The following is a 21021-nucleotide window of genomic DNA, read 5'->3' as shown; positions in this document are numbered from 1 at the left end:
ATTACTGGAGGCCACTGTTTCCCCTCAAGGTCTGCATTGGCTCTCCAGTTTGGAGCCAGAGATGGCGGGGGGTGGGGGATGTGATTTGTGGGGAAGGGGCTTTGAATCACTAGGCAAATGCTTTCTCCTTCTTCAGATATAAAACCCAAGCAGTCCAGCAACAGCCGTCTACTTTGTGCACAACATTTCGTCCCGCATTCTAGGTCTCTCTTGGTTCTTAAGATAAAGTGATCAATTAACTTTTGTCAGTGGCTGATAATGGAGTTGAATAGTTCTGCAGTCCACATATTTGCATTTAACATGGACTTGAGAGACCTGATAGATTAAATCAAAAGCAGAGTGATGTCACTGGTGACAATTACAGACACTACTGTTGACTTAGAGAGGTGACATTTGCAGAGGACACTTTTAGCATCTCGCATACTACATGTTGTCCACCAGATGTCCAAACACTAGCATTTTATAAACCTTTGCTCTCAGGCATGTCTTCTTATGCTTTCTACTACTGAAATATACCTACTTAATCTGAGGTAGCAACAAGCAAAAACATAAACAGAAACTCTCATCACATTGTCACATTATGTCCAAGAAATAGCAGGGGGCAGTCTGGTTGGCATTTGGGGCACATATGTTGAATACTTTCACCTTGTACTGGGCCTGAGGGGAGATTTATTGCCAGAGGGGACTCTGGCTATTATTTATCACCTACAGAAACCTAGTTTTCACAGAGGGCTCAATAGAGAAAGGGGCTGACGTTTTAAAACTAAAACAGTGGAAGTAACAAATGTTCGCTGTAAACCGGAAGCAGAAATTTTAAGGCATTTTAGGTGTCGAGATTGTTTTTGATTTTTAAAATGAGGTAATAGATAATTCATTTAATTCTTTGTATGTAAACTAAAACAAAACCAAAAAGACAGCGGGCTCATCACGTCTTTAAGTTAAATGTCTCAGAGTACACTTTCATTTAGAAAAATACCCGTTTCTCTGAGGGTGTGGAGCAGTGGGTTAAGCCACTACCTGTGATGCCAGCATCTCACATGAATGAGCACCATTCTGAGTCCCTGCTGTTCCACTTCTGATTCAGCTCCCTGCTACTAAGGCCACTGGGAAGGTAGTAAAGCTAGTAGTGGAATATGGCCTCAGTGCTTTGAAACCTGCCACGCACGTGGGACACCGAGATGGAGTCCAGGGCTACTGATTCAGTTTGGCCCTGCCTTAGTTGTGGCCAAATTATTGGGGAAATGACTCATCAAAGGAAATCAATCTCTTGCTCTTTCTCTGCCTTAGAAATAAAGAAAATGCATTTTTTAAACAGAAAAGAAATAGTCAATGTACAACAAACACATGGCTGAAGATGCTGGAAAGGTTGAGGCTAGTTTTGTGTAGCTACTAGTGACTGAATTATTCTAATTCCACCATTCAGTCCAGTTTTGGAGAAAGGGCAATTTGTATTAACAGAAAGCTCCAATAACAGAATGTTTAAAAGGAAACAGGTATCACTATGTAGTTTACACATATTCTGCTATCAACAGAATTTTGTGTTACAATAATGAATAGATGGTTAGCTAGTAATTAGCAGTGTAATGCATAAAAGTAATTCAGATGGTTTACTGAAATCCTTAAAAACAGTCAGTTTTCCTAAGTAGGTTAAAATTCTTCCTTATCTTTTAAAGCTAATTTTTATAAGTACCTTCTTGACATGCAGTTGAAAAAACACTTTCAGCACAGCCCAAGTTGAACAATTAACATTTCTGGAGTGCTTAGGACTAATAAGGTTTGATTGTGGGTTCTTGAAATCAGATGGCCTCTCACACTGTGCTCAAACTCCAAGCCAACAGGTCTTTTTGTGAGCACTGTAGTAGCTTGTTATGAGTAAGCTATTTTAAGGATAGCCACCTGGAGACTAGGGCACCTCAGTGCTATTATTACAGTGTTTCTGAGAGTCCTAAATAAGTACCTTTAAACTGGGTATGTGGGTCTATTGACTCCAATATTCTGAACAAATTTTTATCTAAATGACAGCAATGGAGAAATATTAGTTGTGTCTGTGTGAATGAGAGAGAGAGAGAGAAAGGCTTTTTCCAAGATGAAAAGATTTTACTTATACACATGTTTCTGAGAGCCAAAGGAACCTTGAGAATCTCTTAGAGAAAAACATGGTGGAAAGTGTTTAATGTTAAATCACTACAGATATATAAGCTGGCCATGTCTGTCATTAACCTATAAAGGACACATCAAAAGACAACTCTTAAGAGACTTTCTTGGAAGCAACCTTTTGTGTACATTCATTTCTGAAATATCTGGGGGCTGTTTTGGAAGAAACAGCCTAAGGGTTGTATGCTTCAGCATTTATTATAAACATAATCTTACTGAACTTTGATTCATAAATAAACTTAAATGAGGGACAGAAAACTGTCCACATGGTCAGGGTTTCAAGAAGACTTGACAGTACTAACGAAGGGGTAGAAAAGAATTTGGAATTGATTCAGATGAGGAATAGAAGTGTATATTGCCAATGTCTATTCCAGATATAGCTGGACAGAAGACAGGCTTACTCTCAGCAGGTCATCAAAACCCTGGTTTTGTGCATGGCTGAGAGTTAGGATTTCTCCCCCTCTTCCGATGATCAGAAGCAACAGCGACTTACCTTCCATCTTGTCGGCTGATGGTAAACCCATAATCACTGTGGTGCAAGAAGCTGACATTCACCCCTACCAATGGAGTTCCATCTACGGCCACCACTTGGCCTCGAATCACACAGGCACGCCTGTAACACAAAATAAAAGACAAAAGTGGATGTTGAAGCCAAATTTAGAAGCTGAGTTAGAGAGATTTTGGGAGGCTCAAAAATAATAAAGAAAACAACTCCCCCTGCCAGTAATAACTATTTTGGGAAGGGTTTGTATATCTCATTTGCTCATGAAGATTGAGATGATATTAGGCAAAGTTCTGAATCCTGGTCTGTTTAAATGAACAGCACAGGCATCAACCTTGTCCAATACATTTGGGAGTTCTTTACCATATCAGTTTCTTATCATATAACATAGCTGTGCAACAATATTCTATAATTTTGTTAATGCACATTTTCAGGAAATTCTTCAATTTTTTCTGCATCGGCATTATTTATCATTTTCTTTGGAGAGGGTCCCAGTTGTGGAAGGATAACTTTTATTAAAATTAAAATTCAGTATATTTAGTTAATTCATAAGTAAAATAAAGGTATGACTAAAGTCCCTCCTAACAATCACTCTTACACTCTTTGGTCCTGTCATTGGTGATAATCAGCAGTACCAATTTATTGTGTGCATTTGGTACACATTTATACACACAAATGTATGTATGTATCTATGTATGTATGTATAGCCACTTCTGGTTTTTGATATTCATTGCCAAATTGTTTTTTTTTCTGGGACAATAACCAGCAAACTAAACTTTGTTGAGGGAACTTTGAAGTTAAAGCCTGAAAAAGGGATATATGATCTCTGATTAAGGTATTCTGTTTGTTTTTTCCTACTTTAAATAAAACATGTCAGGACATTTCCCCTTTAAATAGCTGAACCTCATCCTTGCCAAGGAATGGGTTTCCATGAGCCTAGCCCCCAAATAAGGCTTTCATCTAGGTTCATGGTTCATTTTATTTATTTATTATTTTTTAAAATTAATTTAAAATCTTTATTTTATTTTTAAAAATTTATTATTTTTTAAAGATTTATTTTATTATTATTAGAAAGTTAGATATACATAGAGGAAGATCTTCTATCCAATGATTCACTCCTCAAGTGACTGCAACAGCTGATCTGAAGCCAGGAAATTCCTCGAGGAAATTCCTCCAGGTCTCCCACATGGGTGCACGGTCCCAAGGCTTTGGGCTGTCCTGCTTTCCCAGGCCACAAGCAGGGAGCTGGACGGGAAGCAGGGCTGCTGGGATTAGAACCGGTGCCCATATGGGATCCCGGCACGTTCAAGGAAAGGACTTAAACCGATAGGCCACTGTGCTGGGCTCTCATGGTTCATTTTAAAGGTCCAGTTTTCTGTTCTAGCGTGGATGACAGGGTCTAACAAATTCAGGAGCATGGCAATGAAGAAAAGATGCCTCAGATAAACCACAAGCATTTTCCCATTGCTATGCATTTATTTGGGTGGGGGGGAGAACTTTTTTTCACCACAGTTCAATCCTAGTCTTGACAACCCTGTGTTCTTGGACATGCATTTTGTAGCTAGATCTGGCAGGGTTAAGGAAGGTTTAACAAGGTCTATGATTTTTCCTAGGGCCATCAATGTCATTTTTTTTTTAACACTAAGATTCAAGGTTATCCATAAATATTTGGCCAAACATGGCTTCCAAAAGTACTACTACTAATTCCACGCTGGGATAGTATGTTTTTCTAAAAGAGGCAAGTTGAGGAAAATGTGCAAAGACTTACGGTCAGAAAACTCATTTGAAGTATACCTGTGGATAGCTACGATCAAATATTTGTTGTATGTGTTTTAACCAATAAACCTTACTACTAAATTCTATTGGAATCAGAGGAACTGGTTATAAGTTTTGCTAATATGATTTATCCTGCAGCATTTTTCCCCAATACAAATGATGTCATTAAACACTAAACACTATTTGTGTGTGTTTTGAGCTCTCAAACATGATGATGTCGGTGACATAAATCAGTGGCTTTTCTGTTTCTAGTGAGTTGTCCATTTATGAATCATGTAAACTGTAGGTCTGTATGTCATGTATACAGTGCTTGTATTGTCAATGTCTGATTCTCCAAGCTTATTGTAATGGTGAAATACCATTTGATTTAATAGAGAGGATATTTGAAGTCATTGAGGTCTGGGTTTTGAACTAATCCTGAATCATAGGTTTTAAGCCCAAATGAAAAGGAAGTGAAAATTAAAATGATATCTCTGGTCTTACACAGAAAAAATTTAGAGGCCTTTAAAAAGTAATATTTGATGACGTGAGTATAGATTGAGCAGGAAGTAGCTACTGAGAACATCTCTAGCAAACTAGATATGGATTGGAGCCAGGGTGCTGAGAAGAGACTGTGTGTCAAAGCATTTAGAAACTATTTCAACATTGTTTATCAAGCTCTAAATGTTGTTGGCTATTCTGGGGACATGGTGGAGGTGGGCAACAGTAAACCTGGGAGCCTTCACCGGTTAACAAGGTGGCCTTTGGGATAGTAATGTCTATACCGGTGCTAGCTGACTCCCTGTGAGACAATTCCGCTCTCCCTCTTTTTATTTGTTCACATTAATTTAGACACTGTGTCTTTCCACAGCTGTACTAGGCTCAATTATTTTTGTTTTTATTTTGTCAAGCCTAGGTGGCATTAGTTTCTCATATTTTACGACAGACACAGACCTGTCTCCTCTTCTTGCTGCTCTTTTATTTTCTATATGGCTTATATTTATGAAGGATTCAGGCTGGTGAGTGAAAGTCTCATAAAAGTTATCATTATTCTGCGCATTTCCCTAGGATTTCCCCTCTTCCTTCATTCCGTATCTCATTCTGAGTAGACCTGTCTTTTGACTCTTCTGTTACTTAATATTCCTCATATTTTATGAAGCACACAGATTTGTGTGATAACGACTCATCAAAGTCATCATTATTCAACACATTGTCTGCTTGTTCCTCTCATTCTTTTCACTCTCCATCATTCATAAATAATGTGCACAGACTTGTCTCTTAGCTCCCCTACTTTTTTCTTCATATTTTATGATCCACACCAACTTACAGCTTATGATAAAGCCCCATAAAACCTATGATTCTGCATTTATCAGTATTGAACTCTCTTTGTAATGTATTAGCCTTGAAATGTTCGAAGATTGTCTGTATCTTGCTGCATTTGCTCCCTTATTTACACATTCTGGGTCATCCATTTTTCACAAGAATAACTCATAGATCTTTGATTCTTGGATTACTGGTACTTACTGTAATCATTGACCAATATCAGCCATCCAGTGTTTTATTACAGTATTATTCTTTTTAATTTGTAGTAATCTTGGCTGACAGTGCATGCAGAAACCAAGGGGAAAATCTACTTTTCAGGCAAATTCTCTACTTCAAACAACAACAACAACAAACAAACAAACAGCAAATGAACAAAAAACCCTCTAGAGCTTATTTACTTCTTCAGGCTGCAGGGCCCTGGGGGAGCTCTCATCCATACCCAGATTTTCGGTCAGTATGTTGTAATGTGCTACTTTGTTCTGTTCAGCTGCCAGTTTGTGCACTTCTGGCGACTAAGCTAAAAACCTTTTCCTGATTCACATAACCACTAAAATGTAGTTTCTCTCTAGTTTACATAGCTTGCTTCTGATTATGCTTCTCATGTCCAAATGAGCCTGTATAATTCATATCTTTCCAAGGGTAGCTTCTAGCTGACTCTGGAGGTACGTGTGGTGGGGGCTGTCTTTAACAGTAGCACATCCCTGTTTTTCTTACCTTTCTTTATCCCACTGTGGCATCTCCGTGTTTCCTCTCTCTCTGAGAGCCCTTGGCTCCTCCAAATAGCCGCCTTAATCGGGCAGTATTGCTTGGTCTGTCAGTGGCCTGTCTTGGGGAAGCATTTGCGTTCTTAAATTTCTGCCATATCTAAACGACTTTCCATCTGAATTCTAGTCCTTCAAGGGCATCCTTCCATGAGCTGTTCCATTCAGTCATATATGGAACTCTTTAGAACCATTTAAGCCAGATAGATGACAGACATCACTAGACCACCATGAGTCTGGCGCTGCACATGTGCACGGCAGGTGTGTGCCCAGTGGAACAGTCTTTTGGGTTGGTTTTGGATGCATCTGTACATGTGCTTGCACATATACTCTCAAAGGCAGGCAGTACATATTCTTCATCACTGCCTGGGGGCTCCATTTGATTCACAGGCATGGATGAGAGGCTTTGCGCCTTTGAAAAATAAGGACTTCTCCTTGCTGTTATTGGCTAGAGCAAGATAACTTGGATTTAAGATGGGCATGTGTAATATAACTTTAAAAACATGAATGAGGAACATCATCCCTCACCAGTCTCCCTCTTTGTGTTCTCTGAGGAATACGGGCCACTGCCAAGCTGTCTACCTGCTGTCACTAGGCTAAAGCTGCAACCCCAAATGAATTGTTTTTCTACTTTAACTACTTGCTGAATCTTTTAAGTGCTTGGAGCCTGGCCTGAAGAACAGGGCATCTTGGGAAATGCTAGTCAGAATACACTCTACAGAGAGCCCGATTTAACTAACAAGCTGCTTGTTAGACAGCTCTGATGCAAAAGGTCTAATTCATTCTGTATTCACTATTTTCGTGGCTTAGTCACATCATCCCTAGCCTTCAATCAACCCTTGCTTCCATTCTCCTCTTATTTGTTGTCTTTTGTCTTCAGTGTCAAATTTCCAATATTCTTCCAACACCTCAGGCAAAAACATTAACCTCAAGCATGAAAGTTGGTTTGAAAAACAAGGTTGAAAACTAAATTGTTGAAAGAAGATGTAATTTACTGCATTGTATTTCTGATGAAAATCTTTCCTAAGGAAAACGAGGTTCAGGGCTCAGAAAGTTACAGCTTTTGCTTTTGCTGCTAACATGAACATAAGCAACCTCTGAAGGGTAGATTCAAAATCAAGGACCTAGCCAAGCAGGGGTTCTAGCAGCACTGAGGAGGTTTTGATCCACAGGAGTCTTGGCAAGGATTGGTCTGAGAGAGGCCGTATAAATTTTTTGCATACTAGAGTTTGAATCTTGCCCTGCAAATTCCCCTGTGAGTTGTAACCTGATGCAAGTTTACAAAGGACAGAAACCTGTGCCTTAGGACACCTTGTGCATAGGCTTACTACCATCCCCTAGGAGACATGCGTCATCTGTGCTAAAGCACTGTGGCTTTGGGAAGCCTATTAGAATGCAAATAGCTCTCTCTCTGGTTAGGACAAAGGGCTTAGGATATTCCTGCTATCCTCAGCCATCAAATAATACAGGATCTTTTGAGTGTGATTTTGGGACTGCGATGGTGGTCTGCTGTCATTTTTGCCCATCTCTGTCTCCTATAGACTAGTGATTCTCACATTTGCTTGTGTAGCAGAATCAGCCAGGAGGCTTATTACAAGGTAGATTGTTGGGTGCCCCTCACCAGGGTTTCTGATTCAGGATGTTTGCTATGGGAACCAACATCTGCATTTCCAACAAGCTCCAAAGTCATGCTGATGCTGCAGATCTAAAGACCAAATTTGGAGAAGTGCTGCTTTAGGGAAAGCAAGACCATGACATAGGCAGCTGATTAAGGTGTATGAACTCCTGGAGAGCAGGGTGGGGGGCATAAACTACACAGAGGCAGGTAAATCCACAACTGCTTCATAATCTTAACATTATGAAATCTATAAGGCATGAATTTGAATTCTTCCATATATATTTCTGAAACAGGGTTTGCAACAACTGCATCTTGGGGAGTCAAACTGATAATGTCATGACAAAGTGGTGACTGGATTGCAAAATGAAGTGTGGAATTCCTTCAAGTCTAGAAACTATACAACAGGAATATATATTTTCCTCAATTTAGTTGTTGCAAATAGGTGTCAATTTCTCCTCCAACTCCATGATTCTCATTAAGTAGGGCTGTATCCATGTTATTGTCCTTATTGTTTCCTGTTGTGGATGACAATTACAGATCTGCCTTTGCTATTAGATGGGCATCAAGGGCAAGGTATTCTCTTCCTCTGTTCCTCCAGTGCCTGGTGTACACCAGTGTGTGCTACAGAAATTTTTGTACTATTTCAATTCAAATATTGTTTATACGAAGTTGTAAAGTACACTTACTTGCAACCTACTCTCATGGCATTCACTCAAGGGTTGCAGGGATTACTTTGAGCTTCATGTGTGGCAGGAGCCGCACAGTCATTTATTACAAGACTGCATTTTGTATTGTGCATTATAGACATTCTCTTCATGAGAGTTTTGATATTGACTGCTTCAGGGAATTAAGCAGTACCCATGCGATTGGAAAGAAACATTGACTAACCCTCGAATGTTTAATTTATGCAACCTGAACCCATTATTCCTTTGTATGTCATCATGTAATTATTATTTGATATTTCACAATTTAAATGTATTTGAGGACCCTCATATCCAGATATTTGGGGGTTTTTCACACAACACATGGCATTTTAAATATATGTTATCTAAGCTGGTACAGCACCAGAAAAACATTTAATGTTACAGTCTAAACCTGTTTTCATGTTCCGAAAATGTGACCACCATGAATTCTCATATGCAAACCCAATAAAATGTCCTTAGCTTTTCCTAAAATATAGCAGGCAGATTTAATCCTACTGAATTGGTCACTAGCCCAAATAAATAATACCACCAAATGTGTGACATTAAAAGCAGCTGGGGGCATTAGCCATCAACATTCTAGGACTCTGGAAAAGGTGGTGCTATTGAAAATGCAGATAGCTTTTTAAGTAGAATTATTTTCCTCATGGCTAGTGATGTTTCAAGTAAAACAAAATGGGGGCACTCACCCTGAGGTAGGGTGGCTATTTTCCCATCTGCCCTGGTAATTGCTTGTCAAAAGTAGGCTTGCTTTGGATGCCTGAGAGCCCCAAAGTAATGGGAAAAAGATCAAGTGTTTTGAAGCAATACGAAAACTGACGACACAGTCACATTTTCAGGAATGCATAAGTGCCAGCTTGCTTCATTTAGACACATGATTATTTCTGTCCAGAATTTGATTCCTGAAATATTTGTCCTATAAGGCCTTGCAATTCTTAAATGGTCTGAATTTGTTTTCTTTTTTGGTTTGTTTGCTTTTTGTATGTTCTACACATTATTCAAATTGTTTATCTTTGGTTAAGCCTTACGGGGTTTTGTTAGCCTCATTAACCTCTCCTGTCACTGCTCTGGGAACCTGCCTTTCAAATAACGGATGGTCATTAAATATAGGGCAAGTGCTTCTTGTTGGCTATCTCCTAGGTGTGGCTTACTCTTTCCTGTGTGGAGGGAAAAGTGTGGCTTAGCTCTAGCCACAAGTATGTTCTAGCTCTGCCTTGGAAGTAATCACCATTGTGGCTTTTCCTAACAAACAAGATCCTTCCTGGCTTCATTTGATCATTATATAAAGTGGCAGTAACAGTGCTTTATGTCACAAAATATATGACATTAAATAACCACATAAGATGATCACCTTTTGAATTTGTTCTTTCACATTAGAATCCACAATGTATCCTGACAATTATTAAATATACACTTGTAAGCACATGTATTAAGTACTTACTATGAGTTTGGTAATATGCCAGATACTTTCTTTGTCCTTTTTTTTTTTTTAATTTCACACCCTTATAACCCTGAGTAGGTAAAAATATTAGGTTTGTTTAAAAATGAGGACACAGAGCCCAGCGCTGCAGCCTAGTGGTTAAAGTCCTCATTTTGCACACGCTGGGATCCCCTATGAGCACTGGTTCGTATCCTGGCAACTCTACTTCCCATCCAGCTCTCTGCTTGTGGCCTGGCAAAGCAGTCGAGGACGGCCCAAAGCCTTGGGATCCTGCACTCATGTAGGAGACCTGGTAGAGACTCCTGGCTCCTGGTTTCAGTTTGGCTCAGCTCTGGCCATTGGGGCCACTTGGGGAGTGAATCAATGGATGTGAGATCTTCCTTTCTGTCTCTTTTCATTTCTGTGCTTCTGACTTCCCAATAAAAATGAAACAAATCTTTCAAAAACAATGAGGACACAGACTCAGCGAGGTAAACTTCTTCAAGACAATACAGCCAGTAAGCACTACAATAGTGGGGAACAGTCCCACCTAGACTTTTCCTTGAGCTATGAATTATTTAAAAGTTTTGATTAACATGCAATATTTGTACATTTCTATGAGGTTTAGTACATCATTCAATGCAGGCTTCTGGTGTGAACTAATCAAATTGAGGAATCAGACTTTTCATTCCATTATCATTTATGTTTGAAGCTGACCAGCTCCTGTCTTCAAGTCCTTCACACTTGAACTTAACTCTAAAGAGCGTGGGCCCTACTTCCAATACCTGAGCCAAAACACAAATAATGTGACAAGAGCAACAAAAATTAAAAGTGCTCACCTACAAAAATGGTTTTATACATAGGACATCATTATCCACAGAAATCTATCAACTACCGAGCACTTTCTATGTGAAAGATGTATAGTGGAGATGAACTACTGATGTCATTGATGCTTTCTGCCCAAACTTGCAATCACCTTGCCATTTCAGGGGAAAAATAAAATGACAGAACCTGAAAGAAAGTCGTAGCTTGCACATAATATGGCTGAAGTATAGAGAACAAGGATTTGAATGGTGACTTTTTACCCTAATTGAGCAGCAAGTAGGATAGATAAAATATTAGAAAATATCGAAATATACTAAGTTGTCACAACTGGTATTATTAATTACAAGCATTATGTGTTTTAGAACAGCACAGATTTAAAATATCATAAATTATCCATTGAGGAATCTTTTGAAGATTTATGCTCTCATTTCATTCTTTGCCCAAGAGCATTTGCAGGGAAGTGAAAGTCACACCTTCTTTCTTTCTGGTACCTTTAGGTGTTGACTGCTGATTTCAGGAGCTAGTCAGCACTATAAATCTGGGAGCCTTCAGCACTTTATAATCTTTTAAATGTGTCTTGAACATGTGTTTCCTGAATTTTAGCATTAGACAAAATAGTCTGAAAAATCAGGAGTGTCTGTCTTCACACACGTAACACCTTTCACATAAATGAGATAAAAATGCTTTATTAGCAAGTACCAACAATCTTACTTCCCACTTAGGACACCAACAACAGAGGTGATAAGGAAGAAAAGCAATGTGGGGGAAAATTAAAAAAAAAAAAAAGAATCACAAGGAATTATGGGCAAGCCATACCACACTTGGAATCCTTTTCCAAATGGAGACACGTTGTGTGCAATGCCTTCCTTTAGAAAGAAAGCTAAAGGGTAGGTCGATTTGAGGATGTTGATGCCTTATAAAGAGCTTTCCCCAGTCCTTATTCAATTTGGTAACCAATTATTACAGTTTGCATTTACCAATCCCATACTGTATATCTGGTATAATGTTTTCAAGTTCTTCAATTAAAAATACACCAGATTTGCCACTAGCATACAGACTTAAGAAAAGTCATGGAAAAATTAAACACAAAGTATATGGATTCTGATTTATACTTCAGCAAAATTACAAATGAGGTTTTTTGGCTTTTGGCGAGTTACTCATAGATACAGGAAAAACCCATCAGAGTTAAATCTGTGACTGCTTGAATACTTGAATACTACATATTTTCTTCCACATATTCTAAATATAGACTTTCCTTAGGTCTTCTTTTTTTATGATTCCAAATCATTAAGTGATTTCTAAATATCTGATTTCTACTAAGACTTACTATTTATTTTTCCTTTCTTGACAAAGTGGCATAAGGCTACTGGTGACTTCTTTCTCTAGAACTGTTCAGTTGGACTGCTGGCAGGCAGGCACCCAATCAATTTATCAGGATAACATAGTATAGTAACGAGTATGTACCATAGAAACTAGTCTATAATTATTTTTTTAAGAAATGTTGCATTACCTTTCCATTATACATGCCACAGACTTTTGATTCAAAGGGCCCCTAAAAGCCAATGCTGGTTTCAGCTTGTGTAACGATTATTGCATAAGCATGCAGATATTGAGAGAAATATGCAGTTCATCTAACATACAGATGGATGCTTGGAGAGCTCTGCTCCAGCGTCACCTCTGCAAATAGGCTTCTGGATCACTGTCTAAACTGACCATCTTCTGTTCTTAATCTCTCTCTCTCTCTCTCTCTCTCTCTCGATTGAAAGTCAAAATGATAGAGGTCAGGAAGAGAGGAAGAGGAGGAAGAGGAAAGAGAGGGAATCTTCCATCTGCTCGTTCACATTTTAAATGCCTGAGTCTGTTCAGTTGGAGGTCAGGAGCCAAGAATTCCATTTGGGCCTCACACATGGGTTACAGGGCCCAGGTACTTGGCCCCAAACTTTGCCACCTTCCAGGCACATGAACAGGGAACTGGATCAGAAGCAGAACAACCAGGACTTGGAATGGAACTCTGGTATGGGACGTAGGTCTAGCAAGAAGCACCTTACCTTGCCATGCCACAATAACATCCCCCTCAACTTTTTTGTATTGTACTGGTCACTACTTATGCCTTACTGACGAATTCCTTTTTCATTGTTGTCTGTGTTCTTCACTACTAGGACAGCACTTGTCACCGAATGAAACAATAAACCAAGCAAACACTGTAATGTTCATAAATCTCAAGAGGAAGTGATTATTTTCCCAATGTAATTTAAATTAAAACAAATTGCAGGATCTACTATTATAAACGCCTATGCCTCCAAAGTGTGGTTAATTAAGGAGAATTGTAAAAATGGTATAAATGGGATTTTCTGATGACTTTTTTCCTTGCATACATTTGTTTAATACAAACATTTCAGACTGTAGCAAAATTATTTATACACTCCAATGTCAAAGAATAAAACTGGTTGCATACAGTTAAGCTGTGTTTTATATCCACATAAGCTTCATGTTTTTCTTCAAAGTCATCAATAGCCTCCTGTGTGTATCAATTGTAGCAGTTCTCCACGCAATTAGTCCCATTTCTGTGTTACTGCCGAAAACTTCCAGGTTGGTCTCACTTCTATAATTGTTTAATGATTTTATCTTATTTGCTAGAGTACCTCCTGTCTGACATCAATTTAGGCTGCCTGTCTGCCTCATCAAAGTGGTTGACTTTGAGCACCCTTCATTGATGAACTCCAAGATTCCTTAGAAGCTGGATGTTTCATGATTCACAGAACATACCGCAATTGGTAATTATTTTAACTGTTTATGTGTTTGCCTGATGTGTTTACTGTCTCTGCTATTAGAATGCGCACTTTGAGAGAAAGGGAACTGTGTACTTTTTGTTTATTGCTGTCTGTACAGTTCCTGACAGAGTGGGTACTCAAGAAGTATTTGTTGATTTAAGGAGTGAATACATATCTCCATAACTCCTTTGAAAAATAAATTGATGTCAGAATATTACATTACATGAAGAATGGCAGAGATTGAGGGGTTAGTTATTCCAATTACTCTGATCTGAACATTGCACCTTGTACACATCTGAAATGCCACTCTGTACTCCATAAACATGCACAATTACGTACATTTGTTGAAAATAAGAGTACAGTTTAAAAACAATGGCAAAGGATCTGATATCTCTGGGGACCGAAGATCCCAAATTATCCTGGAGATATCAATATCAGTATGAGTGTGTGTGTACTTATATACATACATATGTGGGTAATACTGTAATTAGTACCTGTTTATTTCTACATTTTGGTCTTTGTTCAAGATCAGCAGCATCCACAGAAATGACCATCCTCTTGCAAGCTTCCCTTTACATCAGTCTTGGGTCAACAGCTTATTTTACCACTCACAGAATTTAAAATGATATAAATTCCCGGTTCAGCTAAGTGTGAAAAAGCATGTTTTATTAAATAAGTTATGAAAGTAATTATGGCTAATCAGGAGCAAGAATCAAGCTTTTATTACCGAGTGGGGTGTAGTAAAGGATGAGAAGGCTTGAGTAAGTAAACAGTTTGCCAAGAATCCCACACTCAAGGTACTTGTAGCAACACAGTTTGTTCCAGGGTACATCGCTGGTTTTCTCACGAGATGAAATAAGGTAGCATATGCAAATAAGCTAGTAATCAACAATGTTCCCACTGATTTCATGATATTGTTTCATATTTTCTAATTTTTTCCTGATACTAAATTTTGCTTATCTAGTACATGGAAGGCAGAGAATTGTTGGTGCTTACACAAAGTTATAAATGATGTTAATTATTGGCAGGCAGTGTCAGTGGTAGAACGTGTTATAAGCTTAAAAAAGAGTAATTACTTTACTACTATTATATAATCACTTCATCTTTCATGAATTTTATTCTGTGCCATTTAGAGAGCTACAATGTTATCGTTAGGCTGGCTCTACATTTAGGAATTGGCTTATTTTAAGTTCTAATATCATCTCTGTGTTCTAGGCAGCCAAAATGAGTTTTTCTTTATTAAATGTGAGAAGAGCATATGCACTTCAAAATCACTACAACTAAAAGAAGAAGAAGAAGAAGAAGAAAAGAAAGAAAGAAAATTCACTACAATAAAGTCATTCACTTTTTACCTTCTCCATGCCAGATAGGATGTTAGGACTGTGTGATACCATCGTAAGATTGATCAAGGATGGCCACAAATTCCATGACACTTCCCTCACCAAAAAATGGGATCTATGTCTTTCCCTTTCAATGAGGGGCAGACTGTGAGTGCTTCGACTAACAGTATATGACACTGTGCCATTGTGATGGTTTCTAGACTCAAGTCTTAAGAGACTGGAATCTTTCTTTCTTGTCTCAAAGAATATTCACTCTTGGGAGTTCCAAGCCACCATAGGAGAGTTCAGAACAACTCAACGGTGCCTGTCATAGCAGAAGGAAGCTCAAATAGGCAAGGATGGTTGCATGTAGAAACATTCCCAGCTCCTGTATAGCTGTTTTCAGGTATTTGATTGATCCCAAACATCCTCGAGCAGATGTAAGCCATCTTGGTCGTGCCCTGTCTTAATTTTTAACCCATAGAAATTAGATACAATAAAAAAAATCACCTTAGTCCACTATGTGGAAAAGTTTGCTACAGTGTTGATACTCAGACTAAGTAGAAAACAAATCAGACTTGCAACCTGTCCTCCTAGAACTTGGAATTTAAGAATGAAAATAATTCCAAGGTAACGTATATCACAGGGTTAACCTAAAAACTGAATTACAACTCCATAGAAAGGTAGAACTAGAAGAAACCTATCATCTGATTTAATTTTCCTTTTTTTGACCTGTTCAAGGTGATGTTATTTGCCTAATACTATATTAGCTTTTGTCCCAATTCTTTACCTTTCCAATTAAAGAGGTTTCACCAGAAGTGGACAAATGCAAACATAACCGTATTTAGCAGCACTGCTGTGAATTTTTAGATCTTTAAACTGTGCCTAAAACTTGTCCTCAAAACAAACAAACAAACAAAAAAACAAACAGACTGAACAGCTGTTAATGTATACATTTTTCTAATAAAAAGTGGATTTTTCTAATAAAAAGTGGATTTTGGCCGAGTCTTGGTTATCTCATGATTGGAGGAAGGTTAGATAGCATAACTTAAGACCCACTTTCCCAGAGAAGTCTGTATATATTGTGAAGCAGGGTTTGCACCAACTTATTCATGAGGTATGCACGGGTGCTCCAGGGAGCTAAGGGTGGAAATACTGTTTCCTTAACGTGATTTCTATGTCATGACCAGTCTTCTTTATTTTTTTTATGTGAGCATAGTAAAGGCCTAAAAATTGTGTAAAACAATGACAGATATTTTAAGTCTAATTTCAGGGAAAGATATTAGACTATTTTTTTTTGCAAGAAAATTTGCAGAAATCACAATCTCAAAGGCCAGCAAGGCTGGTCATGGCATTGGAAAGGAAGGAAGGCAGTAATCCAATCATAAGGGAACCAGCGAGTAGTGAGTTAACAAGGCCTATTAGATCCTGTCCAGAGAGGCAGCTGACCCCAGCTCTGGAGCACTTCACCTATGTTACTACCCTCGAGCCCAGAGTGACAAAGCTTTGTGGATTTTCTAGAAAAGGAAGATAGTTTGATTTTATTTTAAACCTTTTAATTTTTAAATGTCAGACTGAACAAATACATCTGCTGGCTGATGCTTAGGCAGCCTCTGATACAGCACTGGACATGGATTGATGTGAGATCAGTCTCTCATTAGTTGAACCAGACCTTGCTGTCTGTCAGCGGTTACACTAACCCTGGTAGGATTTTGTCTTTTAAATGCACTCCTCCATTAGTAATGGCAAGTGAAATGTCTGGCTTTGCAAATTACTGCTGTCATTTAGTTTAATGTACTCTTGTTTTTACATATTTATAAAACCCTTTTACATTATTAATAGTGATTAAATGCTTAGACACTGAAGATCAATAATGCTTCTGCTCACCTATTTACATTATTAAAAAGTAATAAGTCATACAGGGCATATAAAATATGTGGTTTACTTTGTAGCCATGTTTGGAGTAGACTGAAGGAAAGAAAAAATACTTGGGCTACAAGAGTAAAATAAAATATGTTTAAGGACAAATGACTAGAGACTTCACCATGAAAAGGTTGTGTGTTCACACTGACACTGCAGCATCCTGGGGCAAAGATAATCTACATCACAAGTATGCTAACATGCCATGACAGCAAGCCCAGAACAGGAAAATACAGTCTCCTATGGATGAACTAGGATGGATGTTTCTTTACCCTCTGTGCCCTTCAACCGTCACCTGTATGTCACTACCTCTGGTTCCAAAGGCTTCAGATGGTGGCACTACTCAGCAGCAACCCAGCAGTGTAGATCATTGCCCCTCTTTAGCAATGTTTTCTTCACTTGCCTGCCCAGCTGTATTGTGATTATGCAGCAAGAGTGAAAAACCAATTTACAGGTACTATTTTTGTAATATCATTTCAGCCCCAAACAGCCTGTATCACATGCAATAAGATATAATGTAACTAATGAACTAACAATCAATGTGAACCAGACTGCTAATGATCTACATCAAAGAACTGTAAAACCTAATATACTTTCCATACCCTAGGTTATTCCATAATGGGTCAGGAGAGCAGAGAAATCTTCTACCTCCTTAGAATGTGTGAGGAAGACGTTAAGTATAACCTATCAAGAACATAACAGGTAACTTATAGACAACAGCCTTATTTTGCCTAAACATAACCAAAGTAAAAATGCATGTGTTGTTTTTAAGATTTCTTGTCCTCAACTACTTTCCCTGGTAAAGCCTGTGACTTTTCTTTTAGAATGGATGGATCTGTAATAGCAGAGACCCAGTGGATGAAGGAGATCCATTGTTGTGAATTTAAATGAGACTTGCAGAGCCAAATGATAACTTGGGGCATTTTATAAAAGAATGCAGAAAACTCAATCAAACCAGGAGGAGGAGAAGGGCAGTAAGCACCAGAAATGATAAGTTTGTTCACTCTGGGAGCGGCTGGCAAGCGCTGCTGAAGCATGAAGCTGAACCGTAGGGGTTTAAGTTTGTCCTGACTTTTCAAAGTTTATTGCTCAAATGCCCTGCTTGGGGTCATAATAACGATTGTCTCCTTGTTTTGCTTATGTCCTGACTTGGTCCTTTTCCTTGAGTTCAGGGTGTCATTTAACATGTGTCTGTGCTGTAGAGGTGCTTGTGAATTTTTTTTTTTAACTTACTTATCCCCATGCATAGGGAAAGTTAGAGTTGATGATTTAATTTTATCTTTACTAGGAAAATGTTTCTTTGTCGCCCTGGTGGATAATAATTAAGTCTCCACTGATTAGTCATGTCCCATCTAAAAATTACTTCAGGATTGCTGTTAAGAGAAACAATTTAAATGAGGATGACTGAGCCTGTGGGAGGAAGCCAAGCTGTAGTCCCTATTTGTGTGCAGTTCTGGTTTCGGGGGTCCGTAGAAGCCTAAAAGGTCAGAAGTGTAACAATAATAAAAATAAGGAAAATGTTCTAAGTTTCAATAGCAGTTGTAGCATACAAGTGAAGGAAAAGGTTAGAGAAATCGTTATGTAGTTTTCATGTTCCATTGTACATTGGTCGATATTGAGTTGCAGTTCTCTGACACTGCCATTGTTACTGAATACAGACTTTGGACCAAGTCACTCTGAGGACTGGTGATGTTCACCACACTACAACTGAGTAAGTGGGATGCAGACAAGAACTCCTGGAGAAATATTTTCCATGTTTGTAAAATTACTGCTCGTATTATTGTAGAAAGCTTGTGAAATATCAGTTTGTGGGAATGAACAGGGCATTTTGACGCACAAAATCTTCACTTTAGTGACTTTTCTGTATATAGTGCTAATTAGTAAAATATACCCTTGCTGAAGGTGAAGCTGAAAATGCCAATGAGCAAACACATGCTATTAACACTTCAAATAAATAAGTTCATTTAAAAACATTTTTTTGTCCAATGACTTGGGTTTGGCCTCAGATCTTTAGTGACAATTCCATACATGTGAACTTTCCCAGAAGACAGATTTTCACAAGTTTTGTATTTCAGATGACGATGTCAAATTCATCCAAACCTTTCACATGGTAACATTTTTTTTTAACACAGAAGACGATTTAAAATTTTTATTTTTGAAAATCAACAATTTTTCAAGGAATCAGTCCAGAAACTAAATAGCAAATTGGTGACTTATACTCACCCCCTCTTTTTTTCCATTAAAAGCATCATATACAAACATATAAACACACACACACACACACAGATTTTATAATTCACTCTAGAAAAGAGTATTTCCCCATGGGGACCAGTATGATGGCTCAACTAGTTAATCCTCCGCCTACAAGTGCTGACATCCTATATGAATACTGACTGATTCACATCCCAGATGCTCCACTTTTTTTTCTAATTAATTTACTTTATGATAGACTTCCATAGGCTCAGGGATTTCCCCTTCTTCCTCCCTAATTCCCCTCCTCCCACTGATTTCCCCTATACTATTACAATAACATAGTACTTCAAAAATAGTCAGCTAATCATAAACAGGGAGTTAATCCAGCTCCCTGCTTATGTCCTGGGAAAGCAGTTAGGATGACTCAAAGCTTTGGGACCCTGTGCCTGCGAGGGAGACCTGGAAGAGGCTTCTGGCTCCTGGCTTTGGATCAGTTCAACTCTGGCCATTGTGGACATCTGAGGAGTGAACTTTCTATCTCTGTATCTCCTTTTCTCTGCAAATCTGCTATTCAAATAAAAAGAAAAAAATTTTTAAAAAGAGAACACTCCCTTATTTAATCAGTAAGAAATCGGGCACTCCAGAGAAGTCCTTAAAAAAAACCATCAGTATGGATTGTGTGAAATGGGGAGCAACACAATCTATTAATGGTATCTTTCTTTCCCAGTTAAGGAAAACCATGGCTGTGGTTTATTTAAGGTCTCAGGTAAACATACACATACCTGCTGTCAAATGAGATCTCTGGCGGGATAACGTGAGTACTGTCTTTGCCAATGAGGAATTTGATTCTATCATAGAAGAGTCTCGAAGTGTGCTGGGATAGAAGGGGTTGGGTTTGTTGAACGAGGTCCAGAGGATCTGGAGAGCCCTGGCAGAGCGGACTGGCATAGCAGTTGCTTTGTTGACAACAGTCAGGGTCCACACAGTCAGTCAAACCATCTGGGGAGAAAAACCAAGACCAACATTCATATGTAGCTGTAACAGAAACAATATAATTGAAAATGTACATAAATGGAGACAAATCTAGAATACAGCCAAAGGTAGCCCATCATATTTTGAGCTTACAATGTGTTCAATTCTCATATTTTTCATAAATTATCACTTACTCCAAATTTAAATGGCACCCCAGAGAAGTTCAAACCATTCTGTTCATAATTTTTCTTTCCTGAATTCCCTAACATTTATCAGCTAGGGAATAGTTACTATGGTGATAACTTAGCTTTTGAGTAAAGTTTTCCATTAGGTATCACTCTTTGGAAGTTTACTTGCTCCTCAGTGAGACCACTCCTTCAGCACAGCAAGTATGTCTTGTGATTCTTCTGAATTTCTCACACCTCGCACAACTACAAGCACATAACAAGTACTTGCCAACTGGAATTCATCTGCAGTTGCTTTTTTTTTTAAATTCTCACAATATTGCTATCTACTGTTACTTCTCAAATTAGAGGTTGGGGTTCTCATGGTGACAATTTATCTAGGGCACTGATTTTAAAATACATGTCCAATTGCCTAGGGGGTTTGCATTGACAGGAAGTAGAAATCAGGACTTGGAGCTGGGAATGAAGCAGAGGCTACTTATCATGGCACAGGGATTTCCTAAGTGGTGTATTTATTTCCAGGACAAATGCTAGCCCCAAACAGCATTTTTAATGTAATTACTACTGAACTTGAGATATATGAATGCAGAGGGTCACTCTTC

At 38.4% G+C, this 21021-nt stretch overlaps 1 protein-coding gene across 3 annotated transcripts in view; it reads right to left on the bottom strand.

Annotated features, from left to right (window-relative positions):
* TENM1 (teneurin transmembrane protein 1) overlaps positions 1-21021 on the bottom strand; it is a 531802-nt gene that overhangs the window by 144083 nt on the left and 366698 nt on the right. For all 3 annotated transcript variants that reach the window (XM_040999695.1, XM_040999696.1, XM_040999697.1), the window contains exons 15-16: positions 20045-20261; positions 2648-2767 (exon numbers count right to left, since the gene is read on the bottom strand). In XM_040999695.1, the coding sequence (XP_040855629.1) occupies positions 2648-2767; positions 20045-20261 (337 nt within the window). The remainder of the gene's footprint in view (positions 1-2647; positions 2768-20044; positions 20262-21021) is intronic.

Source organism: Ochotona curzoniae, unplaced genomic scaffold, assembly GCF_017591425.1.
Source record: "Ochotona curzoniae isolate NIBS_2020 unplaced genomic scaffold, NIBS_Ocur_1.0 scaffold_1852, whole genome shotgun sequence".
NCBI classification, from domain to species: Eukaryota; Metazoa; Chordata; class Mammalia; order Lagomorpha; family Ochotonidae; genus Ochotona; species Ochotona curzoniae.
This window is presented reverse-complemented; position numbering and strand designations above follow the sequence as displayed.